The following is a 21080-nucleotide window of genomic DNA, read 5'->3' on the forward strand; positions in this document are numbered from 1 at the left end:
AATTGATTTGCATTTTCATGAGTGAAATAAGTATGTGAACCCTTCACAGAACCTGACTCGTTGGCGATCACAGAGGTCAGAGGTTTCTTGGAGTTGGCCTCCAGGTTCGCACACATCTCAGGAGGGATTTTGTCCTCTTTGCAGATCCTCTCCAAGTCATGAAGGTTTCCAGGCTGATGTTTGGTGACTCCAACCTTCAGCTCCCGCCACATATTTTCTATGGGATTAAGGTCAGGCCACTCCAGGACCTTAATGTGCTTCTTCTTGGGCCACCCCTTTGTTGCCTTGGTCATGTGTTGTGGGTCGTTGTCATGCTGGAAGACCCATCCATGACCCATTTCTAATGCCCTGGCTGAGGGAAGGAGGTTCTCACCCAAGATTTGATGGTACATGGCCCCGTCCATCGTTCCTTTGATGCGGTGAAGTTGTCCTGTCCCCCTTAGCAGAAAAACACCCCCAAAGCCTAATGTTTCCACCTCCATGTATGATGGTGGGGGATGGTGTTCTTGGGGTCATAGGTCCTCCATGTATGACGGTGGGGGGTGGTGTTCTTGGGGTCATAGGTCCTCCATGTATGACGGCGGGGGATGGTGTTCTTGGGGTCATATGTCCTCCATGTATGACGGTGGGGGATGGAGTTCTTGGGGTCATAGGTCCTCCATGTATGACGGCGGGGGATGGTGTTCTTGGGGTCATAGGTCCTCCATGTATGACGGTGGGGGATGGTGTTCTTGGGGTCATAGGTCCTCCATGTGTGACGGTGGGGGATGGTGTTCTTGGGGTCATAGGTCCTCCATGTATGACGGTGGGGGATGGAGTTCTTGGGGTCATAGGTCCTCCATGTATGACGGCGGGGGATGGTGTTCTTGGGGTCATAGGTCCTCCATGTATGACGGTGGGGGATGGTGTTCTTGGGGTCATAGGTCCTCCATGTATGACGGTGGGGGATGGTGTTCTTGGGGTCATAGGTCCTCCATGTATGACGGTGGGGGATGGTGTTCTTGGGGTCATAGGTCCTCCATGTATGACGGTGGGGGATGGTGTTCTTGGGGTCATAGGTCCTCCATGTATGACGGCGGGGGATGGTGTTCTTGGGGTCATAGGTCCTCCATGTATGACGGCGGGGGATGGTGTTCTTGGGGTCATAGGTCCTCCATGTATGACGGTGGGGGATGGTGTTCTTGGGGTCATAGGTCCTCCATGTATGACGGTGGGGGATGGTGTTCTTGGGGTCATAGGTCCTCCATGTATGACGGCGGGGGATGGTGTTCTTGGGGTCATAGGCAGCATTCCTCTTCCTCTGTAAAACAGAAAGTTGACTTGATGCCAAATAACTTGATTTCGGTCTCCTCCGACCACAACACTTTCCCCGGTTCTCCTCGGAATCATTCGTTGTTCATTAGTGATCTTCAGACGGACCTGTACATGTGATTTCCTGAGCGGGGGGACCTGTACATGTGATTTCCTGAGCGGGGGGGACCTGTACATGTGATTTCCTGAGCGGGGGGACCTGTACATGTGATTTCCTGAGCGGGGGGATCTGTACATGTGATTTCCTGAGCGGGGGGACCTGTACATGTGATTTCCTGAGCGGGGGGACCTGTACATGTGATTTCCTGAGCGGGGGGACCTGTACATGTGATTTCCTGAGCGGGGGGGACCTGTACATGTGATTTCCTGAGCGGGGGGGACCTGTACATGTGATTTCCTGAGCGGGGGGACCTTGCGGGGGCTGCAGGATTTCAGTCCCTCACGGTGTAGTGTGTTACCGATTGTTCTCTTGGTGACTATGGTCCCAGCTGAGATCATGGAGAAGATTCTCCCGTGTAGTTCTGGGCGGATTCCTCGCCGTTCTCCTGATCATTGAACCTCCACGAGGTGAGATCTTCCATGGAGCCCCAGACCGAGGAGATCCATCGTTATTTTGTGTCTCTTCCATTTGTGAATAATAATCCCACCAACTGTTGTCACCTCTCACCAAGCTGCTTGGCGATGGTCTTGTAGCCCATTCCAGCCTTGTGTAGGTCTCCAATCTTCTCCCCGACATCCTTGGACAGATCTTTGGTCTTGGCCGTGGTGGAGAGATTGGAATCTGATTGATTGTTTCTGTGGAGAGGTGTCTTTTATACGGGTAACAAGCTGAGATTAGGAGCACTCCCCTTTAAGAGAATACTCCTAATCTCAGCTCGTTACCTGTATAGAAGACACCTGGGAGAAAGAAATCTTTCTGATTGATAGGAGAATAAAATACTTATTTCACTCGTTAAAATGCAAATCAATTTCTAACTTTTTTTCAAATGCGTTTTCTGGATATTTTTGTTGTTGTTCCGTCTCTCGCTGTTATAATAAACAGACCAATAAAATTATAGACCGATCGTTTCTTTGTCAGTGGGGCGAACGTACAAAATCGGCAGCCAATCAAATGCTTTTTTCCCTGACCGTGTATACTAGAAATGCGCACTGCCGAAAAATTTGTTCGTTTTTTTTGTTTTATTCATTTGTTTTTTTTTTCTCGTTTTTCGGGTCGTTCATTATGATCGCAATTCGTAAATTCGAGAATCGGAAAATGAGAAAGAAAATCAAAAAATTTGAAGGAATAACAAACTAATAATAACGAACTATTCAATTATAGGAGTTGGACCTTTAAAATTTGTCTGTTGGAGAACGTAACGAATACGTATTTATTCCAAAGTTGCGAATTATCCAAAATACTGAATGCCGCATCTAAACAAATGGAATGAATTAATAATAAAAACCTTTTTATTGTTATTTATTATACATTTTCGAGTTTTTGGGTTTTCGAGTTTTTGGGTTTTCGAGTTTTTGGGTTTTCGAGTTTTTGGGTTTTCGAGTTTTTGGGTTTTCGAGTTTTTGGGTTTTCGAGTTTTTGGGTTTTCGAGTTTTTGGGTTTTCGAGTTTTTGGGTTTTCGAGTTTTCGGGTTTTTGAGTTTTCGGGTTTTTCGTTTTTTTGTGATTTTTTCAGTTTTTTGGGGGGATTTTTCAGTTTTTGGATTTTTCAGTTTTTGGATTTTTCAGCCTTTGGCTTTTTCATTTTTTTTTGGATTTTTCATTTTTTTGGGATTTTTCATTTTTTTGGGATTTTTCATTTTTTTTGGATTTTTCAGTTTTTGGATTTTTCAGCCTTTGGATTTTTCATTTTTTTTTGGATTTTTCATTTTTTTTTGGATTTTTCATTTTTTTTGGAGTTTTCATTTTTTTTTGATTTTTCATTTTTTTTGGGATTTTTCATTTTTTTTGGATTTTTCAGTTTTTGGATTTTTCAGCCTTTGGATTTTTCAGTTTTTGGATTTTTCAGTTTTCGTATCTTTTGGATTTTTCAGCATTTGGATTTTCGAGTTTTTGAATTTACGAATTTTCGAATATTCAAACTGTTTCTGAATCGACTAATTTGTTAAAATTTGTTAAAAAACGAATTCGGAATGAAATAGATTGCACATGTTTAGTGTGTGTGTGTGTATATGTATATATATATATATATATATATATATATATATATATATTTTGTGTGTATATATATATATATATATATATATATATATATATATATATTTTGTGTATATATATATAATATATATATTTTTTTATTATTATTATTAAAAGAAATAATTGAAGGCTGTTCCAGTAAATGATTTTTGTTGTTCTGTGTGACTGTTTCCTGCTGTTATATAATGGGGGGTCAGGGTGGTCACATACCTCCGGGCAGTGCTGTGTGGGGTCTTCTAGTATTACAGGGTCTCGGCGGCGGCGGCATGTGTTAAACACGTGTGAAGCTGATGGATTGCGCGGATGTAGCAGGTGATGTTTGCAGCACATGACCGGCGGTGCGATTTAGCAGTAAACACGTCTACACAATGTGACCGGCGATACGACTGGTGGAGGTGTCGGAAGTGACGGGTCTATTTTGGTTGCTGGTTCTGTTCTTGGCGCTTGTTATACCGTACTTTTTTTTTTTTTTCTTTTTATAAATATAGAATTTTAGTGAATCCAGCCACAAAGCCGTCTGATACAGAATAATAACAAGTCAATGTTGATTAAATAAAATAAAAAAATAAGAAATAAGAAAGAAAATCAATTGTCCCACGCAGCTCGGCCCCAACGAGTCACCAGTATAACTAAAATACAAAATACTAAAATATAACATAATAAAATGCAACATAATAAAATGCAACATACTAAAATGCAACATACTAAAATGCAACATACTAAAATGCAACATACTAAAATGCAACATACTAAAATGCAACATACTAAAATGCAACATACTAAAATGCAACATACTAAAATGCAACATAGTAAAATGCAACATAGTAAAATGCAACATAGTAAAATGCAACATAGTAAAATGCAACATAGTAAAATGCAACATAGTAAAATGCAACATAGTAAAATGCAACATAGTAAAATGCAACATAGTAAAATGCAACATAGTAAAATGCAACATAGTAAAATGCAACATAGTAAAATGCAACATAGTAAAATGCAACATACTAAAATGCAACATACTAAAATGCAACATACTAAAATGCAACATAGTAAAATGCAACATAGTAAAATGCAACATAGTAAAATGCAACATAGTAAAATGCAACATAATAAAATGCAACATAATAAAATGCAACATAATAAAATGCAACATAATAAAATGCAACATAATAAAATAGAAAATAATAAAATAGAAAATAATAAAATAGAAAATAATAAAATAGAAAATAATAAAATAGAAAATAATAAAATAGAAAATAATAAAATAATAAAATAGAAAATACAAAATAATAAAATACTAAAATACAAAATTCTAAATACAAAATACTAAAATAGAAAATAATAAAATACTAAAATACAAAATACAAAATACAAAATGCAAAATACAAAATAATAAAATACTAAAATGCAAAATAATAAAATACTAAAATACAAAATAATAAAATTACAAAATACTAAAATGCAAAATAATAAAATACAAGTATATCAGCCTAATAAATGTTCAATTGGGGGAAAAATTGTCGTATAAATTTTCTATAAAAAGCAAATCTGATGTGAAGTGAATTCTATGAAATGTATTCACGTCACTTTAGCGCACTTTTATATTGGTTTATATTTCGAGTGTTGGGCTGTATATACAGAATATTATTTATTATGTTCTGCTGAAGTATAAAATGGTGTTTTCGGGTTGGCTGAAGGGACATTTGTATTCCATTGACTATTATGGGTGTGACCCTCCTACACCCCCATATTGAATTGTATGGAGAGCGGAGTGCCCCCCCTCCCCCCTTATAAAGCACATGCTGGCTCCATAGAGATCCAGTATAATAATAATAAGACTGGTGCCGGGTATTGGATACCACAAATATCGTTCTACTTATGAGGTCGATCGCTGGGATTTTTTTTATTGCTGCAAATCCTGGAAAGTTCTTGCTGCCAGTTCTGAGATGTGGAAAAGTAAAAGGGGGGGAGGGGAGGAACCGTCATGGACGTGATCTCAGGAATATTCCAGAACTCCTCCAGTATATGGGAAGAGCTCAGGCTGGAAGAGTTCAGATTATTGATCGAAAATAATCTGCATCGTTTAGTTAGTAATGGGCTCAATATTGAGTTGGCTCCGCCCCTTTGCAGGTATAACAGCTCCACCTCTTCTGGGAAGGCCGTCCACAAGGTTTAGGAGATGTGTCTATGGGAATGTTTGACCATTCTTCCAGAAGCGCATTTGTGAGGTCAGGCACTGATGTAGGATGAGAAGGTCTGACTCTGCTCTAATTCATCCCAAAGGTGTTCTATCAGGTTGAAGTCAGGACTCTGTGCAGGCCAGTCAAGTTCCTCCACCCCAAACTCGCTCATCCATGTCTTTATGGACCTTGCATTGTGCACTGGTGTGCAGTCATGTTGGAACAGGAAGGGGCCGTCCCCAAACTCTTCCCACAAAGTTGGGAGCATGAAATTGTCCAAAATTTCTTGGCATGCTGACGCCTTAAGAGTTCCCTTCACTGGAACTAAGGGGCCAAGCCCAACCCCTGAAAAACAACCCCCCCCCCCCCACACCATAATCCCCCCCCCCCCCTCCACCAAATGATTTGGACCAATGCACAAAGCAAGGATTATGGTGTGGGGGGGGTTGTTTTTCAGGGGTTGGGTTTGGCCCCTTAGTTCCAGTGAAGGGAACTCTTAAGGCGTCAGCATACCAAGACATTTTGGACAATTTCATGCTCCCATCTTTGTGGGAACAGTTTGGGGACGGCCTCTTCCTGTTCCAACATGACTGCACACCAGTGTACAAAGCAAGGTCCATAAAGACATGGATGAGCGAGTTTGGGGTGGAGGAACTTGACTGGCCTGCACAGAGTCCTGAACTCAACCTGATAGAACACCTTTTGGATGAATTAGAGAGGAGACTGCGAGTCAGGCCTTCTCATCCAACATCAGTGCCTGACCTCACAAATACCTCTGTAAGAATGGTCAAACCTTCCCATAGACCCTCCTAAACCTTGTGGACGGCCTTCCCAGATAAGGGGAAGCTGTTATAGCTGCAAAGAGCGGAGCCAACCCAATACTGAACCCTCCAGACTAAGACTGGGAGGACATTAAATTTCATGTGTGTGTAAAAGCAGGTGTCCCAATACTTTTGGTAATCTAGTGTATTTGGTTTCCTCCTCTCTGGACTCTGCACAAGGTTTAAGTCATCACCTTTATTGGCTTCAGTTGAATTAAAGTTGAATTTATTGATATAAATGAAGATGTGTGGGATCCGATCTTCATGTAGAAAGCCAATGCAAAGTATGGTTTACACTCGGGGGGGATTTCTGCATTATTGAATGTCTCGTCCAATGAGAAGGGAGATAGTGAGGGGGCGGAGCGCTCAGAGAATGACCAATCTGATCTTATCACCCCCCAGGGCTCCAACCTTACAGACATCTGTACCCAGCTCCTCCTGCAGGGGACGCTGCTGAAGATCTCGGCGGGGAACATCCAGGAGCGCATGTTCTTCCTCTTCGACAATCTCCTGGTCTACTGCAAGCGGAAATCCAGGTACAGTCCGAGTGTGACCCCAACTTACCCCCAACTTACCCCCAACTTACCCCCAACTTATCCCCAACTTACCCACTACGACAGGGGGCTCCAAACTCTATAACCCCCCACCTTCCCCTCTACGACTGGGGGCTCCAAACTCTATAAACCAGGGGTAGAGTAGAAAAGTTGCTGTACGTTAGTGGGAGAAAAAAAACAATGCTCCATTGTTGGTATCAGTGTGAGGAATAGTGCCCCATCATTGGTATCAGTGGGAGGAATAGTGCCCCATCATTGGTATCAGTGGGAGGAATAGTGCCCCATCATTGGTATCAGTGGGAGGAATAGTGCCCCATCATTGGTATCAGTGGGGGGGAATAGTGCCCCATCATTGGTGTCAGTGGGAGGAATAGTGCCCCGTCATTGGTATCAGTGGGGGGAATAGTGCCCCATCATTGGTGTCAGTGGGGGGAATAGTGCCCCATCATTGGTGTCAGTGGGAGGAATAGTGCCCCATCATTGGTGTCAGTGGGGGGAATAGTGCCCCATCATTGGTATCAGTGGGGGGAATAGTGCCCCGTCATTGGTGTCAGTGGGGGGAATAGTGCCCCGTCATTGGTATCAGTGGGGGGAATAGTGCCCCATCATTGGTGTCAGTGGGGGGAATAGTGCCCCATCATTGGTATCAGTGGGGGGAATAGTGCCCCATCATTGGTATCAGTGGGGGGAATAGTGCCCCATCATAGGTGTCAGTGGGGGGAATAGTGCCCCATCATTGGTGTCAGTGGGAGGAATAGTGCCCCATCATTGGTATCAGTGGGGGGGGCAATAGTGCCCCATCGTTGGTGTCAGTGGGAGGAATAGTGCCCCATCATTGGTGTCAGTGGGGGGAATAGTGCCCCATCATTGGTGTCAATGGGAGGAATAGTGCCCCATCATTGGTATCAGTGGGGGGGGCAATAGTGCCCCATCGTTGGTGTCAGTGGGAGGAATAGTGCCCCATCATTGGTATCAGTGGGGGAAATAGTGCCCCATCATTGGTATCAGTGGAAGGAATAGTGCCCCATCATTGGTGTCAGTGGAAGGAATAGTGCCCCATCATTGGTATCAGTGGGGGGAATAGTGCCCCATCATTGGTGTCAGTGGGGGGAATAGTGCTCCATCATTGATATCAGTGGGGGGAATAGTGCCCCATCATTGGTATCAGTGGGGGGAATAGTGCCCCATCATTGGTATCAGTGGGAGGAATGGTGCCCCATCATTGGTATCAGTGGGAGGAATAGTGCCCCATCATTGGTATTAGTGGGAGGAATAGTGCCCCATCATTGGTATCAGTGGAAGGAATAGTGCCCCATCATTGGTATCAGTGGAAGGAATAGTGCCCCATCATTGGTATCAGTGGGGGGAATAGTGCCCCATCATTGGTGTCAGTGGGGGGAATAGTGCCCCATCATTGGTGTCAGTGGGGGGAATAGTGCCCCATCATTGGTGTCAGTGGGGGGAATAGTGCCCCATCATTGGTGTCAGTGGGGGGAATAGTGCCCCATCATTGGTGTCAGTGGGGGGAATAGTGCCCCATCATTGGTGTCAGTGGGGGGAATAGTGCCCCATCATTGGTGTCAGTGGGGGGAATAGTGCCCCATCATTGGTATCAGTGGAAGGAATAGTGCCCCATCATTGGTGTCAGTGGAAGGAATAGTGCCCCATCATTGGTATCAGTGGAAGGAATAGTGCCCCATCATTGGTATCAGTGGGGGGAATAGTGCCCCATCATTGGTGTCAGTGGGGGGAATAGTGCCCCATCATTGGTATCAGTGGGGGAAATAGTGCCCCATCATTGGTATCAGTGGAAGGAATAGTGCCCCATCATTGGTATCAGTGGAAGGAATAGTGCCCCATCATTGGTGTCAGTGGGGGCAATAGTGCCCCATCGTTGGTGTCAGTGGGAGGAATAGTGCCCCATCATTGGTATCAGTGGGGGAAATAGTGCCCCATCATTGGTATCAGTGGAAGGAATAGTGCCCCATCATTGGTGTCAGTGGAAGGAATAGTGCCCCATCATTGGTATCAGTGGGGGGAATAGTGCCCCATCATTGGTGTCAGTGAGGGGGATAGTGCTCCATCATTGATATCAGTGGGAGGAATAGTGCCCCATCATTGGTATCAGTGGGGGGAATAGTGCCCCATCATTGGTATCAGTGGGAGGAATGGTGCCCCATCATTGGTATCAGTGGGAGGAATAGTGCCCCATCATTGGTATTAGTGGGAGGAATAGTGCCCCATCATTGGTATCAGTGGAAGGAATAGTGCCCCATCATTGGTATCAGTGGAAGGAATAGTGCCCCATCATTGGTATCAGTGGGGGGAATAGTGCCCCATCATTGGTGTCAGTGGGGGGAATAGTGCCCCATCATTGGTGTCAGTGGGGGGAATAGTGCCCCATCATTGGTGTCAGTGGGGGGAATAGTGCCCCATCATTGGTGTCAGTGGGGGGAATAGTGCCCCATCATTGGTGTCAGTGGGGGGAATAGTGCCCCATCATTGGTGTCAGTGGGGGGAATAGTGCCCCATCATTGGTGTCAGTGGGGGGAATAGTGCCCCATCATTGGTGTCAGTGGGGGGAATAGTGCCCCATCATTGGTATCAGTGGAAGGAATAGTGCCCCATCATTGGTGTCAGTGGAAGGAATAGTGCCCCATCATTGGTATCAGTGGAAGGAATAGTGCCCCATCATTGGTATCAGTGGGAGGAATAGTGCCCGTTCATTGGTGTCAGTGGGGGGAATAGTGTCCCATCGTTGGTGTCAGTGAGAGGAATAGTGCCCCATCATTGGTGTCAGTGGGAGGAATAGTGCCCCATCATTGGTATCAGTGGAAGGAATAGTGCCCCATCATTGGTGTCAGTGGAAGGAATAGTGCCCCATCATTGGTATCAGTGGAAGGAATAGTGTCCCATCGTTGGTGTCAGTGAGAGGAATAGTGCCCCATCATTGGTATCAGTGGGAGGAATAGTGCCCCATCATTGGTATCAGTGGGAGGAATAGTGCCCCATCATTGGTGTCAGTGGGAGGAATAGTGCCCCATCATTGGTGTCAGTGGGGGGAATAGTGCCCCATCATTGGTGTCAGTGGGAGGAATAGTGCCCCATCATTGGTGTCAGTGGGAGGAATAGTGCCCCATCATTGGTGTCAGTGGGGGGAATAGTGCCCCATCATTGGTATCAGTGGGAGGAATAGTGCCCCATCATTGGTGTCAGTGGAAGGAATAGTGCCCCATCATTGGTGTCAGTGGAAGGAATAGTGCCCCATCATTGGTATCAGTGGGAGGAATAGTGCCCCATCATTGGTATCAGTGGGAGGAATAGTGCCCCATCATTGGTATCAGTGGAAGGAATAGTGCCCCATCATTGGTATCAGTGGAAGGAATAGTGCCCCATCATTGGTATCAGTGGAAGGAATAGTGCCCCATCATTGGTGTCAGTGAGAGGAATAGTGCCCCATCATTGGTATCAGTGGAAGGAATAGTGCCCCATCATTGGTGTCAGTGGAAGGAATAGTGCCCCATCATTGGTATCAGTGGGAGGAATAGTGCCCCATCATTGGTGTCAGTGGGGGGAATAGTGCCCCATCATTGGTATCAGTGGAAGGAATAGTGCCCCATCATTGGTGTCAGTGAGAGGAATAGTGCCCCATCATTGGTGTCAGTGGGGGGAATAGTGCCCCATCATTGGTGTCAGTGGGGGGAATAGTGTCCCATCATTGGTGTCAGTGGGAGGAATAGTGCCCCATCATTGGTGTCAGTGGGGGGAATAGTGCCCCATCATTGGTATCAGTGGGGGGAATAGTGCCCCATCATTGGTGTCAGTGGGGGGAATAGTGCCCCATCATTGGTATCAGTGGGGGGAATAGTGCCCCATCATTGGTGTCAGTGGGGGGAATAGTGCCCCATCATTGGTATCAGTGGGGGGAATAGTGCCCCATCATTGGTATCAGTGGGGGAAATAGTGCCCCATCATTGGTATCAGTGGGAGGAATAGTGCCCCATCATTGGTGTCAGTGGAAGGAATAGTGCCCCATCATTGGTGTCAGTGAGAGGAATAGTGCCCCATCATTGGTATCAGTGGAAGGAATAGTGCCCCATCATTGGTGTCAGTGGAAGGAATAGTGCCCCATCATTGGTATCAGTGGGAGGAATAGTGCCCCATCATTGGTGTCAGTGGGAGGAATAGTGCCCCATCATTGGTGTCAGTGGGAGGAATAGTGCCCCATCATTGGTGTCAGTGGGAGGAATAGTGCCCCATCATTGGTATCAGTGGGAGGAATAGTGCCCCATCATTGGTGTCAGTGGGAGGAATAGTGCCCCATCATTGGTGTCAGTGGGAGGAATAGTGCCCCATCATTGGTATTAGTGGGAGGAATAGTGCCCCATCATTGGTGTCAGTGGGAGGAATAGTGCCCCATCATTGGTGTCAGTGGGAGGAATAGTGCCCCATCATTGGTGTCAGTGGGAGGAATAGTGCCCCATCATTGGTGTCAGTGGGAGGAATAGTGCCCCATCATTGGTGTAAAAGGGCCCCACCCCTACAACCTCTGCAGCAATGCTGGCAGCACTCATATGTCTATTTCCCAAAGACAACCTCTGGATATGATGCTGATCACGTGACCTCAACCTCTTTGGTGGACCATGGCGAGGCCTGTTCTGAGGGGAACCTGTCCTGTTATACCGCTGTATGGTCTTGGCCACCGTGCTGCAGATCAGTTTCAGGGTCTTGGCAATCTTCTTATAGCCTAGGCCAGAGATGGAGAACCTTGGCACCCCAGATGTTTTGGAACTACATTTCCCATGATGCTCATGCACTCTGCAGTGTAGTGGAGCATCATGGGAAATGTAGTTCCAAAACATCTGGGGTGCCAAGGTTCTCCATCTCTGGCCTAGACCATCTTTATGTAGAGCAACAATTCTTATCTTCAGATCCTCAGAGAGTTCTTTGCCATGAGGTGCCATGTTGTACTTCCAGTGACCAGTATGAGAGAGTGAGAGCGATAACACCAAATTTAACACACCTGCTCTCCATTCACACCTGAGACCTTGTAACACTAACGAGTCACATGACACCGGGGGAGGGAAAATGCTATGATCTTATGCTCAGTCCAGGGTTTTTTTTAGGGAACGTTGCATCCTTCTAGACATCACACATCCCGTGTAAGACCTACAGACATGCAGGGGGTTCCATATTCCATGTAGGGGGTGCCATATTCCATGCAGGGGGTGCCATATTCCATGCAGGGGGTGCCATATTCCATGCAGGGGGTGCCATATTCCATGCAGGGGGTGCCATATTCCATGCAGGGGGTGCCATATTCCATGCAGGGGGTGCCATATTCCATGCAGGGGGTGCCATATTCCATGCAGGGGGTGCCATATTCCATGCAGGGGGTGCCATATTCCATGCAGGGGGCGCCATATTCCATGCAGGGGGCGCCATATTCCATGCAGGGGGCGCCATATTCCATGCAGGGGGCGCCATATTCCATGCAGGGGGCGCCATATTCCATGCAGGGGGTGCCATATTCCATGCAGGGGGTTCCATATTCCATGCAGGGGGTTCCATATTCCATGCAGGGGGTTCCATATTCCATGCAGGGGGTGCCATATTCCATGCAGGGGGTGCCATATTCCATGCAGGGGGCGCCATATTCCATGCAGGGGGCGCCATATTCCATGCAGGGGGCGCCAAATTCCATGCAGGGGGTGCCATATTCCATGCAGGGGGTTCCATATTCCATGCAGGGGGCGCCATATTCCATGCAGGGGGCGCCAAATTCCATGCAGGGGGTGCCAAATTCCATGCAGGGGGTGCCATATTCCATGCAGGGGGTGCCATATTCCATGCAGGGGGTTCCATATTCCATGCAGGGGGTTCCATATTCCATGCAGGGGGTGCCATATTCCATGCAGGGGGTGCCATATTCCATGCAGGGGGTGCCATATTCCATGCAGGGGGTGCCATATTCCATGCAGGGGGTGCCATATTCCATGCAGGGGGTGCCATATTCCATGCAGGGGGCGCCATATTCCATGCAGGGGGTGCCTGTAGGTTGCCCTGCGCAGACCCCTTAAAGGAACGGTACATTGCGGTGTTGAAGACAAGGTGTTTTATTGGTTGGTTGCCTGACCTCTCCTGATTTCCCCCTTTAGGGTCGCGGGGAAAAAGTCAACAAAAAGGACCAAATCCATTAACGGCACGTTGTATATATTCCGCGGGAGGATCAATACGGAAGTGATGGAGGTGGAGAATGTGGAGGATGGTACAGGTAAGTACACTTCTTATATTTGTTTTTTTTTTTTAGGTGGTGGGGGGCGAATACTGGAACTGGTCCCTCCTGTGGCTCCCCCACAGCAGCTGAAAGCTGGCATGAGAGTAGAAGAGGAGAAGCCAGCAGCGGTGCAGGTGGGGTGGGGGGGGGGGGATTTGATGGTGGACAGGAGGAGGTGATAAGTGTGCTGGGGGGGGGGGGGGGCAATTGCAGGAACCAATCCCCTATTTGGCTCCCCCGTGAGCAGCTAAAATCCCTGGCGTGAGAGGAGAGGAGGGGAAGCCGGCAGCGCTACAGGTGGTGGTGGGTTACACAGGGGGCCTCGGGCAGCAGGGGAAATTGGATAGTGGACAGGAGGGGTTGTCAGTGTGACGAGGGGGGGGGGCAATCCCCTATATGGCTGCCCCTGCAGCAGTTGACAGCTGGCGTGAGAGCAGAGCAGGGGAAGCCCACAGCAATGTGAGTGGGGGGTACACAAGGGGGCCCAGGCCACGGGGAAATTGGATAGTGGAGAGGAGGGAGTAATCAGTGTGGCGGGGGGCAATTACAGGAACCATACCCCTATAAGGCTCTCCCTTCAGCAGCTGAAATCTGGCGTGTGAGTAGAGGAGGGAAAGCCTGGCAGCGCTGTGGGTGGGGGTAAACAGGGGGCCTCGGGCAGCAGGGGGAATTGGATAGTGGACAGGAGGGGGTGATCAGTGTGACAGGGGGAAATTACAGGAACCAATTCCCTATATGGCTATCCCTGCAGCAGCTGAAAGTCGGCATGAGAGGAGAGGAAGGGAAGCCAGAAGCACTGCAGGTGGGTGAGGGGGGTACACTTGGGGCATTGGATAGTGGACAGGAGGGGATGAAAAGTGTAATGAGGGTCAATTACATTAACCAATCCCCTATATGGCTACTCCTGCAGCAGCAGAAATCTGGCGTGAGAGGAGGGGAAGCCAGCAGCACTACAGGTGGTGGTGGGTTACACAGGCGACCTCGGGCAGCAGAGGAAATTGGATAGTGGACAGGAGGGGGTGGTCGGTGTGACGGGGGGGGGGGGGGGATGCAATTACAGGAGCCAATCCCCTATATGGCTGCCGATGCAACAGTGGACAGCTGGTGTGAGAGCAGATAAGGGGCAGCCCACAGCAATGTGTGTGGGGGGTACAAAAGGGGGCCCAGGCCACGGGGGGAATTGGATAGTGGTCAGGAAGGGGGTGATCAGTGTGACGGGGCAATTACAGGAACCAATTCCCTATATGGCTATCCCTACAGCAGCTCAAAGTCGGCATGAGAGGAGAGGAGGGGAATCTAGAAGCACTGCGGGTGGGGCGGGGGGTACACATGGGGCATTGGATAGTGGACAGGAGGGGATGATAAGTGTAAGGAGGGGCAATTACAGGAACCAATCTCCTATATGGCTACCCCTGCTGCCGGAAAGCTGCCGTGAGAGGAGGGAAAGTCAGAGATGATGCAGGTGGGGGGGGGTACACAAGGGGTTCTGGGCAACAAGGGGAATTGGATAGTGGACAGGAGGGGGTGATAAGTGTGGTGGGGTCAATTACAGGAACCAATCCCTTTATGGTCCCCCTGCAGCAGCTGAAATCCAGTGTGAGAGGAGAGGAGGAGAAGCCGGAAGAGCTGTGGTTGAAGAGGTGGGTACACAGGGGGCTTCGGGTAGCAGGGAGAGTTGGATAGTGGACAGGAGGGGTGGTCAGTGTGACGGGGGGGTTGTTACAGGAACCAGTCCCCTATATGGGTCCCGCTGCCAGCTGTTGAAAGCTGGACTGAGAGCAGAGGAGGGGAAGCCAGCATCAATGTGAGTGGACGGTACGCAAGGGGGCCCAGGCCACAGGGGATCAATGTGGCCAGGGGCAATTACAGGAAACATACCCCTATATGGCTACCTTTGCAGCAGCTGAAATCCGGCATGAGAGGAGGGGAAGCCAGAAGCACTGCGGATGGGGTACACAGGGGGGCATTGGATAGTGGACAGGAAGGGGTGATAAGTGTGGTGGGGCAGTTACAGGAACCAATGCCTTATATGGCACTCCAGGAGAGGAGGGGAAGCCGATAGAGCTGCGGGTGAAGGGGTGGGTGTACGCAGGGGGCACCGGCTAGCAGGGGAAATTGGATAGCGGACAGGAGGGGATGATGAGTGTAACAAGGGGCAATTACAGGAACCAATCCCCTATATGGCTACCCCTGCAGCAGCAGAAAGCTGGCGTGAGAGGAGGGTTAGTCGGAAGTGCTGCAAGTGGGGTGGGTACACAAGGGATTCTGAACAGCAGGGGGACTTGGATAGTGGACAGGAGGGGGTGACAAGTATGGCGGGGCAATTACAGGAACCAATCCCTTACATGGCCCCCCTGCAGCAGCTGAAAGCTGGTGTGAGAGGAGGGGAAGCCAGAAGAGCTGCAAGTGAAGGGGTGGGGGTACACAGGGGCTCTGGGTAGCTGGGGGGATTGGGGGGAGGGGATGATAAGTGTAACGAGGGGCAATTACAGAAACCAAACTCCTATATGGCTACCCCTGCAGCAGTAGAAAGCCAGCGTGAGAGGAGAGAAATTTGGAAGTGCTAGAGGCGGGGGGTGTACACAGGGGGCTCTAGGCAGCAGGGTGAATTGGTTAGTGGACAGGAGGGGATGATAAGTGTAACGAGGGGCAATTATAGGAACCCATCCCCTATATGGCTACCCCTGCAGCAGCAGAAAGCCTGCGTGAGAGGAGGGAAAGTTGGAAGTGCTACGGGCGGGGGGGGGGGGGGTGTACACAGGGGGGCTCTAAGCAGCAGGGGGAATTGGAGAGTGGACAGGAGGGGGTGATCAGTGTGGCAGGGAGAGGGGGCAAAACAGGAACCAATCCCCAATATGACTATCCCTGCAGCAGCTGAAAGCCAGTGGGAGGGAGATGAGGAGAGCTTTCAGATGCAGCAGGAAGAGCCATGCAGGGGATCGGGTCCTGTAATTGCTGCACAAATCACCCCCTCCTGTCCACAATTAGATTCCCCTTGATGCCCACGCCCCCCCCCCCCCCCTGCAGAACTGATGGGGCCCGGGGCATCCTGTACAGGGCCCGGGCCCCCATCAGTTCAGCAGGGGAGCCTGCTACAGTGCTAAGCATAGTACTTTTCTGATTATAATCGCTTCCCGTGCCGGTCCGAGCTCCCGAGGTCTAATTGACTTTACAGGTTTTAAATTTCCAGTAATCAATCATTAATTGGCCGCGTCGTGCCGCCGCGCTGCGACTGTTAATACGGCGAGTGTCCTTGTGTTATCTCGTTACACGGCGGCGCGCAGTGACAGGTGAAAGCGGAGACTCCCGGTCCGTGTAATTATATGAGATGCCGGCTTTGTCACCATCTGTGCGTGTTTTGGGTGAAGTGCGCGGCGTGCATCCTCCACCATTTCCTCTGATTAGATGAAGACGTTGGGATATCGCCATGCCCGCTCGCACCAATCGCACGGCAAGAGCCGCTCCAAGCTAATAAATGTGCATTTCATAGACATCTGCTTTATGTCACATAATACGATCGCCGCAAAATCACTTTCAGCTTCCTCCGCGGCGATAACAGACGCATCAACTTACCCCCTAATGTCATCTTCCTCCACTTATGTAGGAGAAGCGAGAGCATCCCCTGCCCACTTTAACCCCTTCCCGCCAAACAGTGCCCCATTGTTGGTGTCGGCGGGAGGAATAGTGCCCCGAGGGCCGGATCAAGGCTAGCAAAGGGCCACATCCGGCCCTCGGGCCGCCGTTTTGGAGACCCCCCTGATATACAGGATGTACCATTTCTATATAAAGTATGAGTGAGCAGCAAAACCCATTTCCTGTGTTTCTTCTGGGATTCCTATTCTGTGACTGGAGGCGACAACCGAACGGCCCAATCATAAAACAGAACGTGGCAACAAGTGAGCCAATGAAATGACCCCCTCGAAGGTCTGCACCCCCTTAGTTATGAATCTCGTGTATCGCCCCCTTTAGCATCAATAACAGCGGTCAATCTTCTAGTGGTCTACGAGGCCCCCCCAATTCCTGCCGGTAGTAGAGCTGCCCATCGTCTTGGCAAAACGGCTACAGCGTGGGCTTAAATTGCCGGGAGGGCGTACGTGGACGTCCTTAGCTCGCGCTGCGTGCGTGCCACCCCCTCCCCCATGTGGCACGCTCTGTGATCAATGACAGCTGATCACATAATGTAAACAGAAGCCGGTTACCGGCTCATGTAAAAGGGAGATCGGTCCCACACAGTGCCACCTACCAGTGCCCACCAGTACTGCTAAGCAGTGCCACCTACCATTGCCCATCAGTACTGCTAAGCAGTGCCTCCTACCAATGCCCATCAGTACTGCTAAGCAGTGCCTCCTACCAGTGCCCATCAGTACTGCTTAGCAGTGCCCACCAGTGCCACCTACCAGTGCCCATCAGTACTGCTAAGCAGTGCCCACCAGTGCCACCTACCAGTGCCCATCAGTACTGCTAAGCAGTGCCCACCAGTGCCACCTACCAGTGGCCATCAGTACTGCTAAGCAGTGCCCACCAGTTCCACCTACCAATGCTGCCAATCAATGCCCATCAGTGTCCCATATCAGTGCTGCCTCACAGTGCCGCCTATAAGTCCCCTTCAGGGCAGCCTCATCAGCGCACGTCAATGAAGGAGAAAAATTACCTGTTTGCAAATATTTATTACAAACTGTGTGGTTTTTATTTTTTTTTCAAAATCTTCTTTTTCTGTCTTTTTTTGTTTGTTTCCATCAGTGTTGCTTCATCAATGCCCATCAGTGCAGTCTCATAAGTGCAGCTTCATCAGTTCAGTCTCATTATTGCAACTTCATCAGTTCAGTCTCATCAGTGCCCATCAGTGAAGTTTCATTAATGCAGCTTCATCAGTGCAGTTTCATTAGAGCAGCTTCATCAGTGCAACCTCACCAGTGCCCATCAGTGAAGGAAAAAAAATACTTATTTACAAAATGTTATAACAGAAACTAAGAAAACATTTTTTTTTTCTACATTATCTGTCTTTTTTTTTTTGGTTTGTTTAGCAAAAAATGCCCATCATTGTTGCCTCTTCAGTACCCATCAGTGCAGCTTCATCAGTTGAGTCTCGTCAGTGCCCATTAGTGCAGTCTCATTAATGCAGCTTCATCAGTGCAGTGTCATTAATGCAGCTTCATCAGTGCAGTCTCATTAAAGTGGTTGTAAACCCTTACAACACACTTTGACCTACAGGTAAGCCTAGATTAAGGCTTACCTGTAGGTCCAAGAAATATCTCCTAAACCTACACGGTTTAGGAGATCTTTACCCGTAGACAGGCACCGCTGTCTACGACGTATGCGCCGTAGACAGCGGCGTGCAGGCGCACTGAGCGCGGCATCGCCAACGACGAAGATGCCGCAGGTGTCGGCTCCCGTGCGCATGCGCAGGAGTGACGTCATCGCGGCTTCGCCGAATGACAGCGGCGGAGCTGCGAGACCCCACCGAGAAGATGGATGCGCCCGACTACAGGGGACAGCAGTGACTTCGCTGGCTCCTGTGTCAGGTAAGTGACACATAATGGACTACTATGTGATGCGATGCGATGCGATGCATAGTAGTCCATTGAGCTTTGCCTTTGCAGGGAATGAAAGAGGAAGTAAGCCCATCAGGGTTTACTTCCTCATTAATGGAGCTTCATCGGTGCAGTCTCATTAATGCAGCTTTATCAGTGCAGTCTCATTAATGGAGCTTTATCAGTGCAGTCTCATTAATGGAGCTTCATCGTGCAGTCTCATTAATGGAGCTTCATTGTGCAGTCTCATTAATGGAGCTTCATCGGTGCAGTCTCATTAGTGGAGCTTCATCGGTGCAGTCTCATTAATGGAGCTTCATCGGTGCAGTCTCATTAATGGAGCTTCATCGGTGCAGTCTCATTAATGGAGCTTCATCGGTGCAGTCTCATTAATGGAGCTTCATCGGTGCAGTCTCATTAATGGAGCTTCATCGGTGCAGTCTCATTAATGGAGCTTCATCTGTGCAGTCTCATTAATGGAGCTTCATCTGTGCAGTCTCATTAATGGAGCTTCATTGGTGCAGTCTCATTAATGGAGCTTCATTGGTGCAGTCTCATTAATGGAGCTTCATCGGTGCAGTCTCATTAATGGAGCTTCATCGGTGCAGTCTCATTAATGCAGCTTCATCGGTGCAGTGTCATTAATGGAGCTTCATCGGTGCAGTCTCATTAATGCAGCTTTATCGGTGCAATCTCATTAATGCAGCTTTATCGGTGCAATCTCATTAATGGAGCTTCATCGGTGCAGTCTCATTAATGCAGCTTTATCGGTGCAGTCTCATTAATGCAGCTTTATCGGTGCAGTTTCATTAATGCAGCTTCATCGGTGCAGTCTCATTAATGGAGCTTCATCGGTGCAGTCTCATTAATGCAGCTTTATCAGTGCAGTCTCATTAATGCAGCTTTATCAGTGCAGTCTCATTAATGCAGCTTTATCAGTGCAGTCTCATTAATGCAGCTTTATCAGTGCAGTCTCATTAATGCAGCTTTATCAGTGCAGTCTCATTAATGCAGCTTTATCAGTGCAGTCTCATTAATGCAGCTTTATCAGTGCAGTCTCATTAATGCAGCTTTATCAGTGCAGTCTCATTAATGCAGCTTTATCAATGCAGTCTCATTAATGCCAGTCTCATCAGTGCAGCCTCATCAGTGAAGGAAAAAAATTACTTATTTACAAAATTTTATAACAGCAAACAGTAGCAAAACATAAAAAAACTCCAGGGGTGATTACCACCAAAAGAAAGCTTTATTTGTGTGAAGAAAATGATAAAAATATCATATGGGTACGATGTGTTACATGACCTCCCAATTGTCATTCAAAGTGTAACAGCGCTGAGAGCTGAAAATTGGCCTGGGCAGGAAGGGGGTATAAGTGCCCGGTAACCAAGTGGTTAATATTTAGTGTCAGTGAGTGTCGGATGGATAAAACATCAGGTTTCGCCCTATACAGTGTTTTAATAATTGGGAAGGCTCACGCCGGGATCTCACCTTTCCTCTCTGTAGAATAAATTGGTTATTGCTCCTGACTCTGCTTCCATTGGAGAGATTCACCATCATTTCCTGTCCCCCCCGATTCCCTGTTACTGGGACAGGAAGTGCAGGAATATCTCCCCAATAAAGACACAGACTGCAGTAAGATGGCGGATGCTGGGCTGGGGTCTGTTGTGTATGGGGGGGGGGTTGTGAGTGTATGGACGTCTCATGCACATGTCGTTTCATGACGTTTCTCTCTCCCGCAGCCGATTATCACAGTAACGGTTACACCGTCACCAACGGCTGGAAGATCCACAACACCGCCAAGAACAAATGGTTCGTCTGCATGGCCAAAACCGCAGAGGACAAGCAGAAGTGGATGGACGCCGTCCTGAGGGAGCGCGAGCAGCGAGAGAGTGAGTGCAACCCCAATCCTTGGCCCGTGTGGCCTCCTGTCTGCAGCTAGCCATTGCACACAATGCAGTTTCATCCAACAATAAGCCCCTCCCCCCCTTCCCGCTACAGTGATAAGAGGAGGCGGTTTGTGACGTGTCACCTTCCTGCAGGTCTCCTTTTTATCCTGGGTGGAGTTTCTAGATGCTGATGTATGGTGGGAAGTGTCTTTGCTCTCGCTGGGTACGTAGATCTGCAGGTTCAGTAAATGCTCCACTTGGAATCTGCTCTGTCAGCGGAAGGGGGGGGGGTGGGGGGGACGGGGGCTCGGCATTACGCTGCATTAG

The 21080-nt window shown here is 48.5% G+C and overlaps 1 protein-coding gene across 1 annotated transcript in view; it reads left to right on the forward strand.

Moving 5' to 3' along the window:
• LOC143934817 (phosphatidylinositol 3,4,5-trisphosphate-dependent Rac exchanger 1 protein-like) overlaps positions 1 to 20806 on the forward strand; it is a 52659-nt gene extending 31853 nt beyond the window's left edge. Inside the window, exons 6-8 of the mRNA XM_077458437.1 lie at positions 6908 to 7041; positions 13218 to 13333; positions 20607 to 20806. Of these exons, the coding sequence (XP_077314563.1) occupies positions 6908 to 7041; positions 13218 to 13333; positions 20607 to 20806 (450 nt within the window). The remainder of the gene's footprint in view (positions 1 to 6907; positions 7042 to 13217; positions 13334 to 20606) is intronic.
• Positions 20807 to 21080: the final 274 nt, after the last annotated feature.

This window comes from Lithobates pipiens, unplaced genomic scaffold (assembly GCF_037356315.1).
Source record: "Lithobates pipiens isolate NorthernLeopardFrog02 unplaced genomic scaffold, aLitPip1_a1.2 Scaffold_28, whole genome shotgun sequence".
In the NCBI taxonomy this organism is placed as follows: domain Eukaryota; kingdom Metazoa; phylum Chordata; class Amphibia; order Anura; family Ranidae; genus Lithobates; species Lithobates pipiens.